Source organism: Monopterus albus, unplaced genomic scaffold (assembly GCF_001952655.1).
Source record: "Monopterus albus unplaced genomic scaffold, M_albus_1.0 scaffold300.1, whole genome shotgun sequence".
Lineage (NCBI taxonomy): Eukaryota > Metazoa > Chordata > Actinopteri > Synbranchiformes > Synbranchidae > Monopterus > Monopterus albus.
Window position 1 is genome coordinate 91,555 of NW_018128180.1, and position 18,521 is coordinate 110,075.

Below are 18,521 nucleotides of genomic sequence, written 5' to 3' on the forward strand. Positions count from 1 at the left end.
TTATTATTATTAATGTAAAACATATTAGAGGTGAGTGCAGTGAAAACAAGAAGAGATTGACTCCTGACAAACTGTCACTACAGGATTTAATCAATATTATTGATCACACTGGATCATAAGAAGAGACTCTGTATCCCTATTTTTCTTGTCCTCTGTAAAATTATAGGCATAACAACTTCACACATTTTCTTTCTAAACCCATCAATCTGATCCTCTGTCACCAGTCACCAATTCCCAAAGTGAAACTCTACACACAGTCAAACACAGATCCTTAGCCATATTCAATGAACAGCCTTAACACACAGTCTTTCCTTAAAACTGCTGTTTATTCCTGTAGTTTCAGTGTGAAGGCAGCTACGGCCTTCATTAGAGCTAACAGCTGTGCTCTGAGCTAACTTACAGCTTTCTTTCTTGGGATAGTAAACCTTATTCACCTATTTATTTTCTAATTTGCGCAAGTTAAAACACAAAAACAACATTTCACTTTGACGAGTTCTCAGTCATTTTGGGTCATTTTCTAACTTATGGCTGGTCACACATCTCGCTGATGTCATCGCTCGAAGCCTCTCTACTATGCCATCAGAAAAAGATGAATGCAGGAGTGTTTTGAGCTCTTTCTGACCCCTTATGATCAATGATGACTCAGTGCAGCTTTAAATAGAAGCTATAATACAATTCATTTGCAGTCTAGCCTCCATCATCGTCTTTCATTGGATAACTCTCACCATTTATCCAGTCTGAACTTCATTATGGATGATCAAGCAACATGTACACCTCATTGTGTCCATGTGTTTGTGTGAGTGGATGATACATTTGTGTGTGCAGAATGTACCATGCGACTGGTCCTCAATGTGTCCCAGAGTTTCAATCTGCTCCACCAGGTCATTTGAGTTCCACTGACTCATGCCCAGCAGAATGGCGCTCTTCCCCTCCATAACATCTGCTGGGACACACAAACACACATAAAGAGGAGTAAAACAATGCAGCAAAGACAAAACCCCGTTACCCTCTGCATACAATGATCAATAATATAGTAACTGTTCTTGAAGCTTGAAATGATAAAAAAGTTAAATGATATATATACAGTATTTTGACTTACTTTGCTTGTCACGTGATTGACATCTCCCTCACTCTCACTGTTGGAGCTAACAATCTGCACCATAGGGTGCACTGCAAAACGTGACTAATATCGTTCTGATTTGTACCATTTGGATGTTGGTTTCATTCCATTTAAATTGACACGCTGCTTATGCCAACCTGAATAGACAGCTTAAGGTGAAGGAAGTAAACAAAAGTGTCACAACACTGCAACCAACAAAGTCTAGGACATTGACTGTGTATACATATGGATGACTTGCTTTAATTATGCAGACATGCAGCCAAAATATCATGAATACGGCAGCTGCCAGCTGCCATCTTGGCATTTTGCAAGCAGATTGTGCACAGTAGTGACTGAGTAGCTGAGTGACGTATCGGACCGCCTATCAAAGCACCCCTTTTCATATCATCACCTACAACCTAACACGTTTTGGTTTTTGTGAAATAATTTTAAAAATATCTGAGTTGGAACAATCATGTTTTTACACAAGCAACATATAAATCTCTGCTACAAATGAACACTTGAACTTTATTTCTAGCTCTTACTGTTCTTGTACAATTCCAGTGAAAATGACAGGAGATGCAATGTTACAACTTACCCCATGGGTGGGAAGATTAACTGTAACACTGGCTAGAAAAGTCTGATAAACTGTTGCAAAAAAATTAATTCAATACAATTTTATGTTGTATTAAACAAGGATAATTCCCAACCATACTGCATTTTATAATATTGATCTATATGACAGATAAAAGTGGGTACCCACTTACATGTCAAATTATATATGAATGTGACATGAGACACTGTGCCAAACAATGAACAATTTATTTTCTGTCAACAAGGCAGCAAATAAAAATAACATCACAGGTCAACAAAATGTGGATCATTTCCAAAGAAACAGCTTCTTGCCATTGTTTACATAAGATGGGTTGGTTGTAACACAGTGTTACAGTGTATAATTTGCTTCTGTTACTACAGATACATCCGCTACTAACAACGTTAGACATACGCATGCATATTGCAAAAATTTATTTTAGCAATATGCTAAATATTGCTAATATAAATATTAGCATAATATAAATATTTAAATTTGACATTGTGTTGCTGCAATGCCACCGAAAACCACAGTCTCCGTGGGCTCTATATTCTAGAGCTAATTATGACTGCCGCAACTGTCTCCGGCTGTTGTGACCACATATGACCTAGTTACAGAGACAGGTCAGGAACAGAGGGAGAAGAGGAGGGGATACTGTTTGAATTGTTTTGACTCTCACGTCACCCTTAATGGTCGAAAATTAGAGGGGGAAGGTAGTTACTGCAGCTTTAATACATAGAGTTTGGTGGTTTTCTGTCATTCCCAGCAGAGCTCCACCTAAATTAAGCATGAGCAGAAGTATAAAAAGCCAGTAAAAAAAAAAAAAAAAACACTTGTGTGGTCAGGTGCTGCTTTTAAAACATACTGTAAATCAGCACACTTTTATGGCAAATAAGGAACTCTATTGTATTGGATGTTCTCTGGAGTCAGGTGTACTGTGTGGTTCAGCATGACCAAAACGGTTGTCACAAACTGTCATCCAAGGCAGTCAGAGAGAGGGTGAGTCACGCATAAAGAAACCCCTGTACCTGACAGACTTCTCTCCTCTCTCACACATTCCTGTCTGGCAGCTCTGAAAGACTCGGATGAGGCTCTACACAGCCTGCCCATTTGGATCACACAGTGGCCAGTCCACTGGTCACAGTTTGTCTTTTGCTATCTGCCCTCACTCCCCCACTTTGATGTCCTTGTTTCCCTCCAGTCAGATAGTACTGAGCTGAATGCAAGTAGTCAAGGACATACACACACACACACAGACAAGTGCAAAAAATGAAGAGGAGTGAGAAAGAGACACAGAGCTGCACATATTAGAGCTGAACAAGTGATGCAGGTTGTACGAAAGCCTGTGTTTGGACAGGAGAATGCAAAGCAGGCTTTACGTCAAACCCTGCAAACACAGGTTAGTGAATCAGCTCATGGAGGGAGAGCTGAGCAGAGACGGTCATAGCAGAAACAGAAGCTCCTCTCAGAAGTAAAATGTGTTTGAGCTGAATTAAGCTACCTACACTAAAATAACAGGAAAAGGTGCAGCACAAATAAGATAACAAAGCCAACCTGGTGCTTTTGGAACAGATTAAAACAACAGGTAAAGAGAAATAGAAGTGTGAGGTTGGCCTGCAGCCAACAGCCCCGAGAGAGAAAAAAGAGATTTAGAAACCTTCTTCAAGCTGTCAGCTCACAGTGAGTTAAGTGTTAGAGTGGGAAGAGAGGAATAGATGATTGTTAAATGAAGAGGACACAGCCTCAGTTGACCTCTACCGCTCTAGTTTATCTCAACCATTTTCAATTTCTTATCATGCATTAGTTACAACAATGGAATAATCAAAATACTACTTCTGGCTTTATTTTGGGCCCATTCAACTTCCTGTGATGCATTATGAAAATGAGATTGCTTCGGGGATTATCCTGTAAAATGGCATAAACAGGATGACTAAGTAGGCTACTGAAGATGAATTGCATTGAAACACAATGAGATGATATATACTGCATGTAATCAGATATATAATGGTGAGAAAAAATGTATCAGTTTCATGATTTGATTCCTGAGCACTATACTAATGTTTGATGCTTACATGCCATGGCAAAAATGCACACGTGCAACTGTATGGTTATAAGGATTCGGTCCAGCATTCTGGTACATCTATATGCCGGATTGTTGAAATCTTCAACAAACATTCATGTGACCAGATGATGAATCCTAATGACTTTTCTTTGTCCTATAACCATGAGGTAGGTGGCTCTGAGTGAACTGTCTCATCAACTGCTGGTTAAATTGTCATGAAATTAGAGACAAACATTCCCCTCAAATCCTAATACTTTGGTGATGTCCTAGCTTTTCATCTAGCGCCCTCACTACATCAAAATTTGAACTGTTTGCTATTTTAAACACTTTGTGTTTAGTGTCTGTTAGCAAATGTGAGGATGCTAATGTGCTAAACTACAATAAAAAAGGTGAACACAATAAACATTATAACTGGTTAGCATTGCTGCAATGAGTATGTCACTAATAAACATTATAACTGGTAAACATGTTAGCATTGCTGCAATGAGTATGTCACCATGTTAGAATTACCCTTAGCAATGCAAATCTACCAGCAGAGCTGTCAAATCTTAGCTGTGTTTTACCTGTTGAATATTGTATAAACTATATATTTACAGCAGTAGTTTATGTTTAAAAGTTTGCTGTTTCTTTCTTCTGTGCACACTGTTTGATAGGCCTACTGGATCTTACCATAAACTAAAGGCTAGTATCTTATCTAGTATCTACTCTACATAGCCTACTTTGTCACAGTGTCACCTTTTTCTACTTTGTATCTCTGTCCTGTAGATCTCCAACCTATGGGACAGTTGGCAGTGCATTCAACAGAAAGTTAGGCTGTAAACCATTTGATTCTTTTAACGGTGTGTTTCTGCAAGCCACAGCACTTCAGTAAGAACTAATTTTATGTACCTATACATGGCCTATATCATTTCCTCTCTGTATAGTGTTGCATTGTCTCAATACATCTTCAGGGTTTATGGCTTTAAATATTTGTAATCTCTTTATCTTATCTATATTTCTATATAACCCTTGTAAAAAGAAGCATTGTGTTCTGTAGTGTCAGTACAATTCTGTGCAGCAGATTACATGAACCAGGTGTTCAGTCAGATACAACCCTGTGGCAGCTGATTTCACTGATCAACACACCTTCAGCCAAAGAGAAACAAGCAATCTGTGCAATCACCACCTGTAGGGAATGGTTTGGAATGAAAAATACCTGAGTTTCAATGTTACATGATTTGGATCCACTGCAGCAGATGTTTAGTGTTAGCAAGAGATGTTTTCTGAACCATCTGAGCACAAAAATGGGCAAATACCCAAATAGCTCATGTTTGTTAATCATCCACTTGGTTTTATTTCTCAAAAAAAAAGTTGCACAAATTGACTATTGTTTAGTCTCTGGACCTGGATGTTGAACTTTACCACCAGACTGTGAAAACAGCATAATTGTTCCCAGTTAAAAACAGCGCTTGCCTATGAAGTCCCAGATCTGGCTCTCTGCCAAAATATAAACAACTATTTTTGAGTCCAAGGCCAGCTGGTTCACAGTAGAAGGAGAGGCTCAAAAGTAATCTTCCAGATTAAGTCTCATCTGCCACAGCCACATCACTTCTGACACTCTTTGTTTTTTTTTGTGTGTGTTGGGCAGATGAAATGCAATCAGTCAGCCAAATCAATACAAGATACTGTTCATGCTGCAAATTAACCAAAAAGGAAATTAAAATAAAAGTGGGTGAGCAAGTAAGATAATAGGGCACAAATTCTCTTTGCTGTTGGACTGTTTTGGTCCTTATCATATATACATCCCTAGTTGGCATCTTAAAGGAATATTTTTAACATTTTGGGAAATACAAATTGCGAAAACCTGAGGACAAGATACTTAGCTTTTAATCTGGCAACCCACATTCACACCAGTTTCCATCCACAAATATCCATCAGAGTGAAATATAGTCACATAATAAGCCAGCAGCCTTTTTATAATAAATGGATGTCCTACTTATACAAACATGGTTTACCTCCTGTGGCAATTTATTATGGCAATACACTGTGGGAGCAGCCAACACCGTGCATTTCCTATCACATTCAATCTCTCAGTTCCCCTGATTATTTAAATTTGTCATCAAATAACAAATCTGGATTAACACACAGCAAATTTTTCAAGAGCTCACATAAATAAACAACGTGACACTCGAGTTGGCATTAGCTTGAGCAGCCAAAAAGCCCGTTTAGTCATGATAAAAAATGAGACAACTCGTGTACCTTTAAGTGCATAAGAGGTAAACAGAGGTTGTGTGGTGTTTGGGGTGAGGGCGCTGCGAGGTGGACATAACATGGTGCTTACCCACTGGAGAGCTGTGGGAATTCATCTCAATCGTCACATGGAGTAAAAAGAGGAAGTAAAAGCAATCCTGCATTAATACTCCACCCTGCTGCTGCTCACCGCTGGCTGCAACAGCCATGAAAGACCTGAAGCACTCAAAATTCAAGATATATGTTTATGAAATGACACCACACCAAACAAACTGCATTTCAGAAACTGAAGAAAAATCCCTCTTTTCACATAATTTAACACAACAATGCAATTTATTACCACAGTTTATTCAGTTATCAATGTCATTTCAAGCTTTACTTTACTTAATTTTCACAGAGAAATCACGAAGCTGTAGAAATTGAAACACTCTTCATACGTCATAAATACTAAAACTGACACTGCTATCCTCAGCGCATGTGGATGAAGAACAATGTTTCCACTTGTTAAACAAACATAAAGACGAGATGCTGCTATCAGCTGATTCAGTAACAGGTATTTTGTGGAGTAACACCATCTAAGAAATAAATAGATGGCACCCTTGTAAGTGGTTAAAAGCCTTTACTATACTGTCTTGTTCAAAGTAAAACTTATGAAGGTGCACTGTGTTTCTGCATTCCTAAATAAACTTTGCTTTCTTCTTTTAATGTGAGCTTCAAATGCCTTATTATCTCCTCTCTTTCATTTGAACAGACACATTTAAGAGATTCTGGGCCTGGATTGTAGATAAACTGGAGCTTTAGCTGCCACTGGTGTAAAATGAGCCTTTTATACTCGACAGTGGAGGCGACTCTGGAGGTGGACGGGTCACAAAACAACTCAATATCTTTGCTTCAATCTTCCTGCATGTTTGCACATTGGCCTGAAACTCTCCGCTGTGAACAGCCGTCTGTGTTACACTGCTTTTATCATCGCTGCAGGCCAATTCAAGGGGCTGTGATGATGTGGCGAACTGATGCGTGTGTGTGTGTGTGTGTGTGTGTGCGTGGGTGAACATGTGTGAGGCTTTGCTAGGGGCTGCTGTGCGGATGTCAGAGGAGTTGATCAATAGACATGACAGCATCAAATCATCCAGGCAACAGCTGTGGTGCTGCCACACCATGTCGCACAAACTCCGACTGACACACAACATTAATTGCCTGAAAGTGAACGTCAGTCTCGGCTCGGATGAGAAACAACACAAACAGATGTTGATGGATTTCATATCTGCTTTATTGTTTTAGAGCAACGTTTACATTGTTGATATTTTATCATCTGTAAATGCTTCAATACTGACCACAGTATTGTAAAGTTTGCTCAGATTTGTATTTCTCTCTGTGTTGTGCTCTTTGTGACCCGAATGTTGTTTGTAAAACTAAAAATCAAAAGTATTTTACCATCTATACAGCACCGATCACCCTATGTCCTTATCCTTCTACTTTCAGTCTTCTTTCTTATTCAGATTTTGGCAGTGTTAAACTGGAACCGCTGTGTGTTTATTCAACATTTAACATTCAAGAACTCGGTGCTTTAACTCATGTATTATATCAGCCTTAATATAAAACAGTTTCAAAATTTCAGTATTGCATGATAATTGTGTAGCTGGCACATCCATGTGCTCGTCCAGGTTTTGGGATCAGAATAGTTAAACAAATTAACATATTCTGAAAGAACAACGTGATGTTTGATGTTTGCAAATGCAAAAACCTACAAGACCCGTGACACACAAAAACAAGCAGACACTTCTTTCCTAATGACACTCTGTCAGATCTGTACTACACACATTTTCACTTATGGCCTTTCAAATGTTATCAGCCCATTGAATGGCTGTTATCAGTTGTTCTCATGTCCATAGTAATGCTCCAGTAGGGGCAAAGGTGGTAGGACAGATGGTACATATCATCAATACATGTTATAATTAGGTGCCCTCTAGTGGTCATAATTATTAAGAAAGGCTCTAAAGTCAGTGTTGGAGATGTCTTATAAAGCATGACAATGTCCTCCGGAGGTGGTCAGGGTGGGTGACACAACGAAAAACTAGACATTCCCACGAGAGGCAGCTGCTCATCTTCTGTTTCAATACAATTCATAAGTAGTTATTTTAATCCAAGCCAGGATCCTTCCCTTGACCTAACCAAGTACTTCTTGTGCCCAACCCTAATGAAGTAGCTCTCTTGTGACTAATCCTGGTATGCTTAACATTTATTGTTGTAACCATGACGATACTGATTTGGCACATACAGTATTAATGGCATAATGAGCCAACAATAATGGCCTGTTGACCCAATTTGGAGGTGAACTAGAGACCTACTAGCCCAATATATGGTCCAGATAACAAACTGATGATGTCCACATCCCAAGCAGGTGCTTGAATGAAAAAAGGCTACTATATGAGTGAGAACATCTTCAAAGATCAAAGTCCTAAACCTCAATACAAATCCAACTGGCTGGATTACAGAAGCAAACCAAAATTACATGTAGCCTGCACTCATTTAGTGAACGCAAAGCTTTGTTCTCCAACAGAGCATTTGATCCGATTGCAACACTGCCAGCGGCCAGAACCTCTACAAGTGACATAAAGAGTATCAGAACCACTTCTAAACATTCAAATTCAAATCCTAAATTTACTATGTGCAGGATCTAGTTTTTAAGAGCTTCCTGACAAGATATTACATTTAAAATAATAAAATCATTTGAAAAAAAGCAGCACTTATTAAAATAAGTGAAAAAAAGCACACACAGACACACAACATGATAACATTACAGTGTAACAATAACGGTCAGGGGTCATCTTTCTTAGCACAAAACTGAGCACATTCCTGACAGGAAGGCAGAGAAAGAAAGTGAAAGAACTACACTGGGAGTATAGGCCTACCACTCAAATCATGTTTTATTTATGTGGTTATGATTAATGCCTTCATCCACACTATGTAACCCAGTGAGCCTAGAAAAACCATACAAATACTGAATACTATAAAAAGCCTAAATTACTTGTTGCAGATGTATAAACCATAGATGTAAAACATCCAGTGTGCCTGGTACATATAAGAACTACCAGCCATGCGATATGCAGCTAACATTGACAAAAAGCTAGAACAAAGTTCACACACTGTATTGAGCTCCCAATAATTTAATTCAATAGTAGAAGCTCCTTTTTAGAAGCTGACTGTCTTCAAATTAGTCAGACTGAAAACACCTGAGTGATGTCTTAACAGGTGCACATAAAAATGTGCTTTTCATTGTGGTGCCTGTTTGACACCTGACTAATTTAAAGACAATCTGCTTCCAGAAAGGATCAATACGCTATCCAGAAACTCCCCACTAAAGCAGCAAAAGATACCAACATGGGAGGAACAATCAAACAGGCAAGTACAATGTAGAAAAAAATTACAAAAATATCAAACACATGTATAAACAATACAATCACACAAGACAAGACATGAAAAAGGGGGAGTTTTTGAACAGCGTATTTGAGTTCTGTCCTGATTGATCCTTTTTAGAAGCTGACTGTCTTCAAATTAGTCAGACTGAAAACACCTGAGTGATGTCTTAGCAGGTGCACATAAAAATGTGCTTTTCATTGTGGTGCCTGTTTGACAATGCCTGATGAAGATCCTGTATAGATCGAAATGTTGCTGTTACTATTGAATTAAATTAATGGGAACTCAGTACAGTGTGTAACGTTTTATCTTGTTTTTTTGCATTTGAGATGTTGTTGGTTCAGCACCTGTACAAGTTTTTTCAGATGTGCTTCTTATGTTGTTGGTTTCAACTAACACTTTTAGCCACAGTCTTGCAGTTACTGTAGTAAGGAACTGTAGTGGACCATAACCTCAACATCCTTTTATGACGTTGTTCTGGCTTCCCTTTTAAGGGAGGCGTCCTTCATACTGAGCATATGTTTATGTTTGGAAAAACTTGCTCTGTTTCCTTTTCTGCACGACACAGCTCTACTCTGCCCATGAGCTCAGACAATAAAATGACATAACAGCTGCAAGGATAAAACACCTATCAAACAACTCCTGTCTTTTCTTGTTTTTTTTTGTTTTTTTTTTTTACTAAATTAGATTTGCTTTGTTGTTTATCTTTCAATGTCACTCCTTCTTAAGAGGCTTCTTTGTTCATTGCAACTGCCATGCTTTCATGCAAATTGAAAGGATGCTTCACAACCTAATACTGTACCTCAGAAATGCTGGACTGCTGCAAAATCCTTCCAGTAGCGTGCATTAGTGAGACATGGTAAAATGAGATGTGATGTGTTTGGTCTCTGCAGAATAAGCCAGAAACTAATAAGGCAATTAAAGCTGGTGCAAAAAACTGCTTGAAACAAAGGACAAGAACAAAAGCTGAGTGGTATCTTCACCACAAGCATCCAGGCTCAAATCCGAGTCTTCTGCTGAATAAAAGGCTGGCATCATTCACAGCCCAATGACAGATGGATGTGTCAACATCAAAATTATTGATTCTACTAGACTCTCTGCCCAATTCATGACAGATCAGGCCAATTGTGGCTGCAGCAATCCAAAACAACTGCAGTGCATATCTCAAAGTGCCAATTGTAGCGGTGTTTCTAATGAGATCATATTTTAAAACCCTGCTTGAAAAACTAGATCTGTTCATGTGAGTTTGTGTCTGCTTCTTAAAGATGAAGCTATATCCAGCAGCTGGTTAGTCTGACTAAGCTATAAAGATGGGGAAAATACAATGATACTGTATACAGTATTCACAGAATGACATGGCAAAATTAACCTTATCACATCTGCCTTAAAGGAACTGTTTGACACTGTTGGTAATAGCTTATTTGCTTATTCATTAGATGGGATTACATCTCTCAGGTCAGCTACAGCTAGCAAGCTTAGCTTAACACAAAGTCCAGAAACAGGGGGAAACAGGTAGCCTGGCTCTGTTCAAAAGGTCACAAAACTAAGTAACACATCAAACAAAAGCCAAAAATGTAAAAAAAAAAAACACTTGTGTTTTATAGGGGTTATGCCCTGGACTTTTTCTTGGCCAGGCACTGAGACTTCATGAAGACTCCATTCATTGCTTGACAAGTCTCTAAAACCACAATATGTTGTTTTTGCACTTCCGATTAAATACAATAGATGATAATATGTTAATTTATTAGCTGGCAGAGATTTTTTTTTACCCTTGGATAGGGGTAAGCTAGCTGCTTCCCCTGTTTACAGTCTTTATGCTAGGCTAATCTAAGAGGCTGCTTGTTGTGGCAAGGTATTTAGTATAAAAATATGAGTGATATAAATTGTCTCGACTAACTGTACTGTAGGTAAGAAAGCAAACAAGTGTTTCCTACAATGTCAAAGTTTCTTTTAATTTTTGAATAAATTACCTTGATATACAAAAATATGAATATTTCTTTGCTTTTGTTTGGCAGATTTGTGCAGTCTCTACCCATGTAATTAAAAAAGATAAAGGACAGCTCCTTCTCTTCACACTCAGTAAAGATATTTGATAGCTGAGGGTTGAATGTTGTGCTGGCAGATAGTGTGAGGGTGATGAGGTACATCTGTTCAAGTACAAATCCTGCACATTATCATATCCCCCAGTGATTCCTCAACACAGATAGGCACCCTGACGCCAGTCTCACAAAATGCAATTCAAGAAATACACGGCTCTGCTCTGTGACAGCTGTGATAAGGGTAAATATTTCTAGGACTGTGTGCAGAACAAGCCTTTTCTGGCAAATAGAATATGCAAAGGAAAGGAGTGAAGAGAAATCAAATCATTAAAGGAGGGGACTGAATAAACAATTGCAAATACGATAAACAAAGGCGAGAGTGAATGACAGAAAATAATGGAAAAAATATAAATCAAATTTCCATATACACAAAAACATGTCATTCCATATCACAGCACTAAAAAGTTCCCCCAAGGACAGCATGTTTTTATATTACTGTATATGGAGGAATGTCAGATACCAGAAGCTCCCAAAACACCCCCTGGCTATTGACTGCCTTAATGTAACATAAGAACATTTCAAATCATAACATTAAATTGATTTGTATCTCTGCCATCAGTCTAGCACGGGATAAGCAGCTGGAGTGGATAATTGGTGGGATAAGGAGGCTATTCCTGTGATTCACTGATGAACTCCCTCTGGGACTGTGAAAGGGTTGAAACAAACATGTTCTCAAGTGTGTCTATTTCTGGTCACCCTGACATCTTGAATACATTTAACACGATCTTTAGCAGGAAAGAGGGCAGTGAAATTGATTTAAATCAATTAAAAATGATGAAAATAATACATAATCCATTTGTCACCCAGCTTATTCTTCAATCGGACTCTTCTGGAGTCTGACTGCACCCAGTTAACAGATACACATTAAATGATACCACACCAGAATTGCCAGAAAATTGCCCTGGATTTGGTGGTTCTTTTATTACAGCTTTCTTACTTTCTCCTTTTTGATCACTTGTGATTTTGTTAGCCTGAACTCCCCACTGTTGCCAAGTGTTTGCTCAATTTGGGGATTTGTTGGGTTTTCCTTATAACAGTGTAAGGTTTTGACCTGATTATGCAAAGTGCCCTGAGACAATTACTTTTGTGAGTTGGCACTATACAAACAAAGTGAATTGAACTGAAACTTCGAAAAGCTTTGGGAGGTTTTGGTAAGAGGTTCTTACAGTCTTTCTAGAGCTAAAACAATTAATTGATTTGTCAACTGACACATACAGCTTGTTCAAGTAATTAAGTTAAAAAAAACCCTAGTCCCAGCTTCTCAGTTGTGAAGATTTTCTGCCTCTCTGCTACTTAAAATTTTTTAAGTTTCGAAGTGCTATTTTAGCAAAACAATACATTTAAAGTTGCATAAATGGTATTTGCAGTGTTTCCTGCAATTATTTAGAACAAATGATGAAACAAAACAATAAACAGCAGGGTTCTGTGTTAGGTCCAATTCTCTTCACTTTATACATGCTCCCTTTAGGCAATATTATCAGGAAGCACAACATAAATTTCCATTGCTATGCAGATGATACTCAGTTATATTTATCTATGAAGCCAAATGAATCAGGTCAGCTGGTCAAACTTCAAGCATGTCTTAAAGACATAAAGGCCTGGATGACCTGCAACTTCTTACTTCTAAACTCTGACAAAACTGAAGTTATTGTGCTTGGGCCTGAAAACCTTAGAAATCTGCTGTCTAATCATATAGTTACTCTAGATGACATAGCCCTTGCCTCCAGTACTACTGTGAGGAACCTGTGAGTCATCTTTGATCAGAATATGTCCTTTAAATCACACATAAACCAAGTCTCTAGATCTGCCTTCTTTCACCTACGCAATATTGCAAAAATCAGGAGCAACCTGTCTCAAAGTGATGCTGAAAAACTGGTCCATGCATTTGTTACTTCCAAGCTGGACTACTGTAACTCTTTACTACCAGGATGTCCCAATAATTCCCTAAAAAGCCTCCAGTTAATCCAAAATGCTGCAGCCAGAGTACTGACAGGAACTAGCAAGAGAGATCATATCTCTCCCATATTAGCTTCTCCCCACTGGCTCCCTGTAAAATTCAGAATAGAATTCAAAATCCTTCTCCTAACATACAAAGCCCTTAATGACAAGGCTCCATCGTATCTTAAAGACCTCGTAGAGCCTTATCATCCTAACAGAGCACTTCGCTCTCAGAGTGCAGGTTTACTTGTGGTTCCTAGAGTCCACAGAAGCAGAATGGGAGGCAGAGCCTTTAGCTATCAAGCTCCTCTCCTATGGAACCAACTCCCAGTCTCAGTTCGGGAGGCGGACACCCTCTCTACCTTTAAGATTAGACTTAAGACGTTCCTTTTTGATAAAGCTTATAGTTAGGGCTGGATCAGGTGACCCTGAGCCTTCCCTTAGTTATGCTGCTATAGGCCTAGGCTGCTGGGGGGCCCCATGATGCTCTGAGTTTCTTTCCCCTCCCCTCCTGCTCTGCTCTGCTCTGCTTTCCTCTCCTCTCTCTCTCTATGCTTCTATATGCCACCATTACACATTACTAACTTTGTGTCTCCTCTCTCCCGTAGTGTGTCCTCTCACTCTCTCTGTACCTTTCTGCAGGTAGCCCTGGCCCTGGAGCTCTATGTCTCTGACGAGCAGTCACCAGCCACATCGACCTGATCAGTGTTTGATTGTTGTGTCTTGTTGCTTTTCTTCTTTTGTCTCTCCTCTATCCACTCACCCCAACCGGTCGAGGCAGAAGGCCACCCACCAAGAGCCGGGGTCTGTCACAGGTTTCTTCTTAAAGGGAGTTTTTCCTCCCCACTGTCGCCAAGTGCTTGCTCAAGGGGGATTTGTTGGGTTTTCCCTATGTAATAATATTAATAACAGTAAGGTCTAGACCTTACTTTGTAAAGTGTCCTGAGATGACTTTTGTTGTGATTTGGCGCTATACAAATAAAATTTGATTTGATTAAACACTGATGTAAATAATTTTTGGTTGCAACAGTATTTCACAAACTGGGACGTCTTTGATATACACCATTAAAAAGAAAAAAGGGACTAATTACATAATTACATAAAGCATTTGTTGGACAGAGGTGTAAGAAACTCACTGATGGTTACAGGAAGCAACTGATTTCAGTTATTTTCTCCAAAGGGTGTGCTACCAAATATTAAAGTGAGGGTGTCAATAATTCTGTCCAGACCGTTTTGGAGTTCTGTGTAGAATGGATCAGATTTGGATTTTTCCTCTGCTTTTTTGTGTTGTTCCAGTGCAAACAAAAGAAATAAACATGAGAATACTGAAGAATTTGTGATTGCAACAATTTTCTGTGAGAAGTGGTGCGTTATTTGACAGAAATGCAGGGGTACTGGTATTTTTGGCCATGACTGTATGGTAAAATAAACAGAAATCTTTCATTTGGGGTTCAAATCAAGAAACACATAGTTCAGAATCAGAATAGATTTTACTTTTGTTAAATCTTGCCATGATGATTTCAACTTTGTAGCGTCCTTGTTTTTGGGCCATGAAGATTTTGACGGTAATCTGAAAAACAGCAAATGATCCAATCATTCATTGTGCTTTCCTAAATAGGGCCCATTTTTCCAGAACAGTGAAAGCTTGACCACACTAACCCTATGACAACCTTTTGCTATGACAAGAATCAGTGATTAAGCCAAACCCTAAGTTATGAATGGTTCCTCGTGGTAATGTTAATAATCAGGCTAATGTCAAATGAGTGCTATGGAGCAAGCTCTAGGCATTAGATTAAGCATCCGAGCAACTAACCTCTGCTGCCCATTAGCGTGCTAAGGTATTGTGATTCAAACAACTTGTACTCAACAGTACAATATCTATTTTAAACTCATGATTTCTTTACATAAATATTTTATGAAAGTGCTGGCATGACCTGCAACAAAATAATGTTAATTGGAGCCTCCTAATATTTTCAATTGTACTGTGTGTACATACTGTATGCTCATTGGGTTCTTTGATATATTAAAGTCTGAGAGACAACACTGAGTAAAATTTTTAGAAATCCTAACAAAAACTCTGCAACTTACTGCTGTAAAGTTTTCCCATCTTCTTTGCCACAGTATGATCACTTCTTCTTCATACAAGTGGACTATGCACATGTTCCCACAAAAATGATATGAGGAAGACTGACTTCAAATACAGAGGATGGGGGTGCATGTTGTCTGCTGTCTTGTCTGCAGCCAGGTCCCTCTGGCACTGTTTGGCTGAGTTTGGCATCTGCATTTCTGCCAGATGCTGAGAAATCTTCTTGGTTTCCTGCCACTGATTCCTTCTGGCATCCTCTCACCAAATACTAATCAAGATCTGGACGTCGTTTTTTTCCCTTTCTGTTGGTTGTCTTGGTCAATATGCAGCAGATGCAGTATAGGGGTGTAACGATCCATCGATTAGGAAAAATCCATCGATCAAATAACTAGCTATCTGATGTCACTGATACAAAAGGTAAACATCGATATTAAACGTACATTTATTTTAACAATCAGCCAGCCACATCTGTGCACATTTCTGTTGAAGTGCTGTTCTCTTCAAACTGGACAACAAGCTCCAGATGATGCAGCCAGTACTCTGACTGGAAATTCATACTAAAAGTGAGGTGTGAGAAGTGCCTAGGTGCTACTACAGTGTTTAATTCATTCAGTCCACACTGACTCCAACCTGTGTTCTCTGTCATCAGAACAATTGTCCATCAGTCAGCAAGACAGCATCCGAATAAAACCACTCTTCACCAGGTTGACCGACAACAGAAATGTACAGGACACCAATAGTTTAGGCTCATCACAAAGAATCCAGCCACATGAGTATGGATTTACTAATTTCATTGACTTCCTCATCTTGCTACAAAAGATGGTGAAAAGTGAAACCAAAATGCTCACAGTGAAACCAGGAGCCTGAGCAGTCATTACACATAAGCTAGTGGTAAAAAGTTGCAGAACAAAAATAACAGCGGTTTTGTGAGCTTTAAAGAGCTGTCAAGATTATACCTCTCTAAATCTGAGACAAAATAAAAAAGCCTTGAAGTTGCCACACAAAAATAACAGAGGATTTGTGTGACTTAAATAACTGTGTCGAGATCATGCTTCATTGAATGCATGAGAGAGAAGAAACAGACTTGAAGCATAAAAACGCTGGGTTTCCAGGGGTGATGCACATCTCATGAATGTGAATTGGCACATTTGATAAATTAGAGTTTGATCTGTTGCATAAAAGGGGCAAGCCAATTTTTATATGAATTAGCCTTGACCTGTAGCAGCCTAAGAAAATACACAGATAAAGTTAACTCTTTCATCAGAAACAAGTCATGGGTATGGAATGATTATGGATTAAAAAGGGCACACACAGCTATAAGTGTGAATGTCAAGTTTTAAACAAAACTCCTGCAAGGCAGGAAATATGTTTTTCCAGTGTTTTTGTATATTGTATTGTGTAGGTGACAATGTGAATTGCTTCCTATCTCAAAAGTCAAACATTAAAGTCCCCATGACATGCTCATTTTGCTCATTTCCGGCCATTTAATGTTTAATCTTGGGTACCTCTAGATCAGCTTGGCACCCATCATAACTCCAAATAGTCTGTAATTATTTCAAAATGATAAAACATGAGAGCCTCTTCCTAAAAACAAGGATAATTCGTGAACGCGCACAACTCCTGTTGACTTTGTGTCAAAAGCAGACAACACAACAAACTGCAACGGTATTAATTAATTTGAATTTCTCCTTTCTAGGTAAACAACAGTATATGTACCAATGAAAAGAGATGTGTAACACTCTAAACAAAGCAGGTCATTGAGAAACCCCATATTTTAACTGGCATAATGCAGACATAGTAACTTCTGCAGCCTTACAACATCTCTCTAACATTACAGAAACAACACATTAATAGACATGCAGCCTGTGTTTTTTAAAACTTATCGTTAAGTCCCACTGAGTAGTGGAAACATCACTCCCTTTCAAGTAGCTCCAAGGTTGGTAAATCCAACCAGTGCGTCTTCCCCCACACGGCCACATACAGTCCCAAAGTAGTGAAATTAACTCCAACAGGTAGCTTAGCACTGACAATAACATTGTGGGTCATCAATCCGTTTGTTACCAGCAACATATCACATGCTGCAGACACACTGGCCTCAAGCAGTCAGAACAAACAGCTACTGTCCTCCAGGGCAATCCAGCGTTGATGAGCTGATCATTCACTGCTGCAGGGGGCTTCACAATCTGGCTGTTTGTAGGTTAGACCCAGTAAAACAGCGAGTCCCTGTACAGGAACATTCCCAGACATGGAGTAACCTCAGGCTCTGTATTTTTGTCCACATCCTCTGGTCACAGTGCAGCAGCAGGAGGCAAAATATATCCACAAAACTGCTCTCAGTGGAAAAATTCCACTTTTACAGTGACAGTGGTGCATGTCAGCCAAGCTCGCATGAATGTGCAACCGCCTGGCGATTATGACCATTCAAGGAAATCCTTAAATTATCACATATCACTTCATTTTGTGAGAAAAAAAGTTTTACAAGTGAGTTTGTGAGACCTGCATAAACCAAGTTGCTTCTGCATAGAAGTACTAGAACATATGTACACCTCATTTTTGAGCTTTAGGTCATGTCTAAGATGATAATTCATCATTGTAACATTGTAGATAAGGCAGAAAACAAGGAAAAGCATGCCATGAGCTCTTTAAGTTGAAGTGGGGTCATCATTGGTCGTTATTTGTATTTACATAGCACATGAAAGTGAACAGAAGAGCTCAATAACATTTTAAAATGATAATTTTGTTGCATTTCGCTTAATAAAAACGCATTTGTGTGAAATAGGCACGTAATATGGTTTAATATCAATTGCAGGCCCCTAATTTTGAATCGAATCACAATTCCATCATGGGATTGTCAGGTTTGCTCGGCCTCTCTGCCTCCCTCACCTTTCCTACTGTCTCTTGCCCCATTACTCTTATCACGTTCACCTGTTCCTCACTCCCTTATCACCAGCTGCACTTGATTAGGTCACTCACTATATTACCCGGTTTCACTCCTCAGT

At 39.0% G+C, this 18,521-nt stretch overlaps 1 protein-coding gene across 1 annotated transcript in view; it reads right to left on the reverse strand.

Annotated features, from left to right (window-relative positions):
- Window positions 1-18,521, reverse strand: part of LOC109973685 (membrane-associated phosphatidylinositol transfer protein 3) — an 84,017-nt gene that overhangs the window by 60,839 nt on the left and 4,657 nt on the right. The window contains exon 4 of the mRNA XM_020623468.1: window positions 833-940. Coding sequence (XP_020479124.1) covers window positions 833-940 — 108 coding nt within the window. The remainder of the gene's footprint in view (window positions 1-832; window positions 941-18,521) is intronic.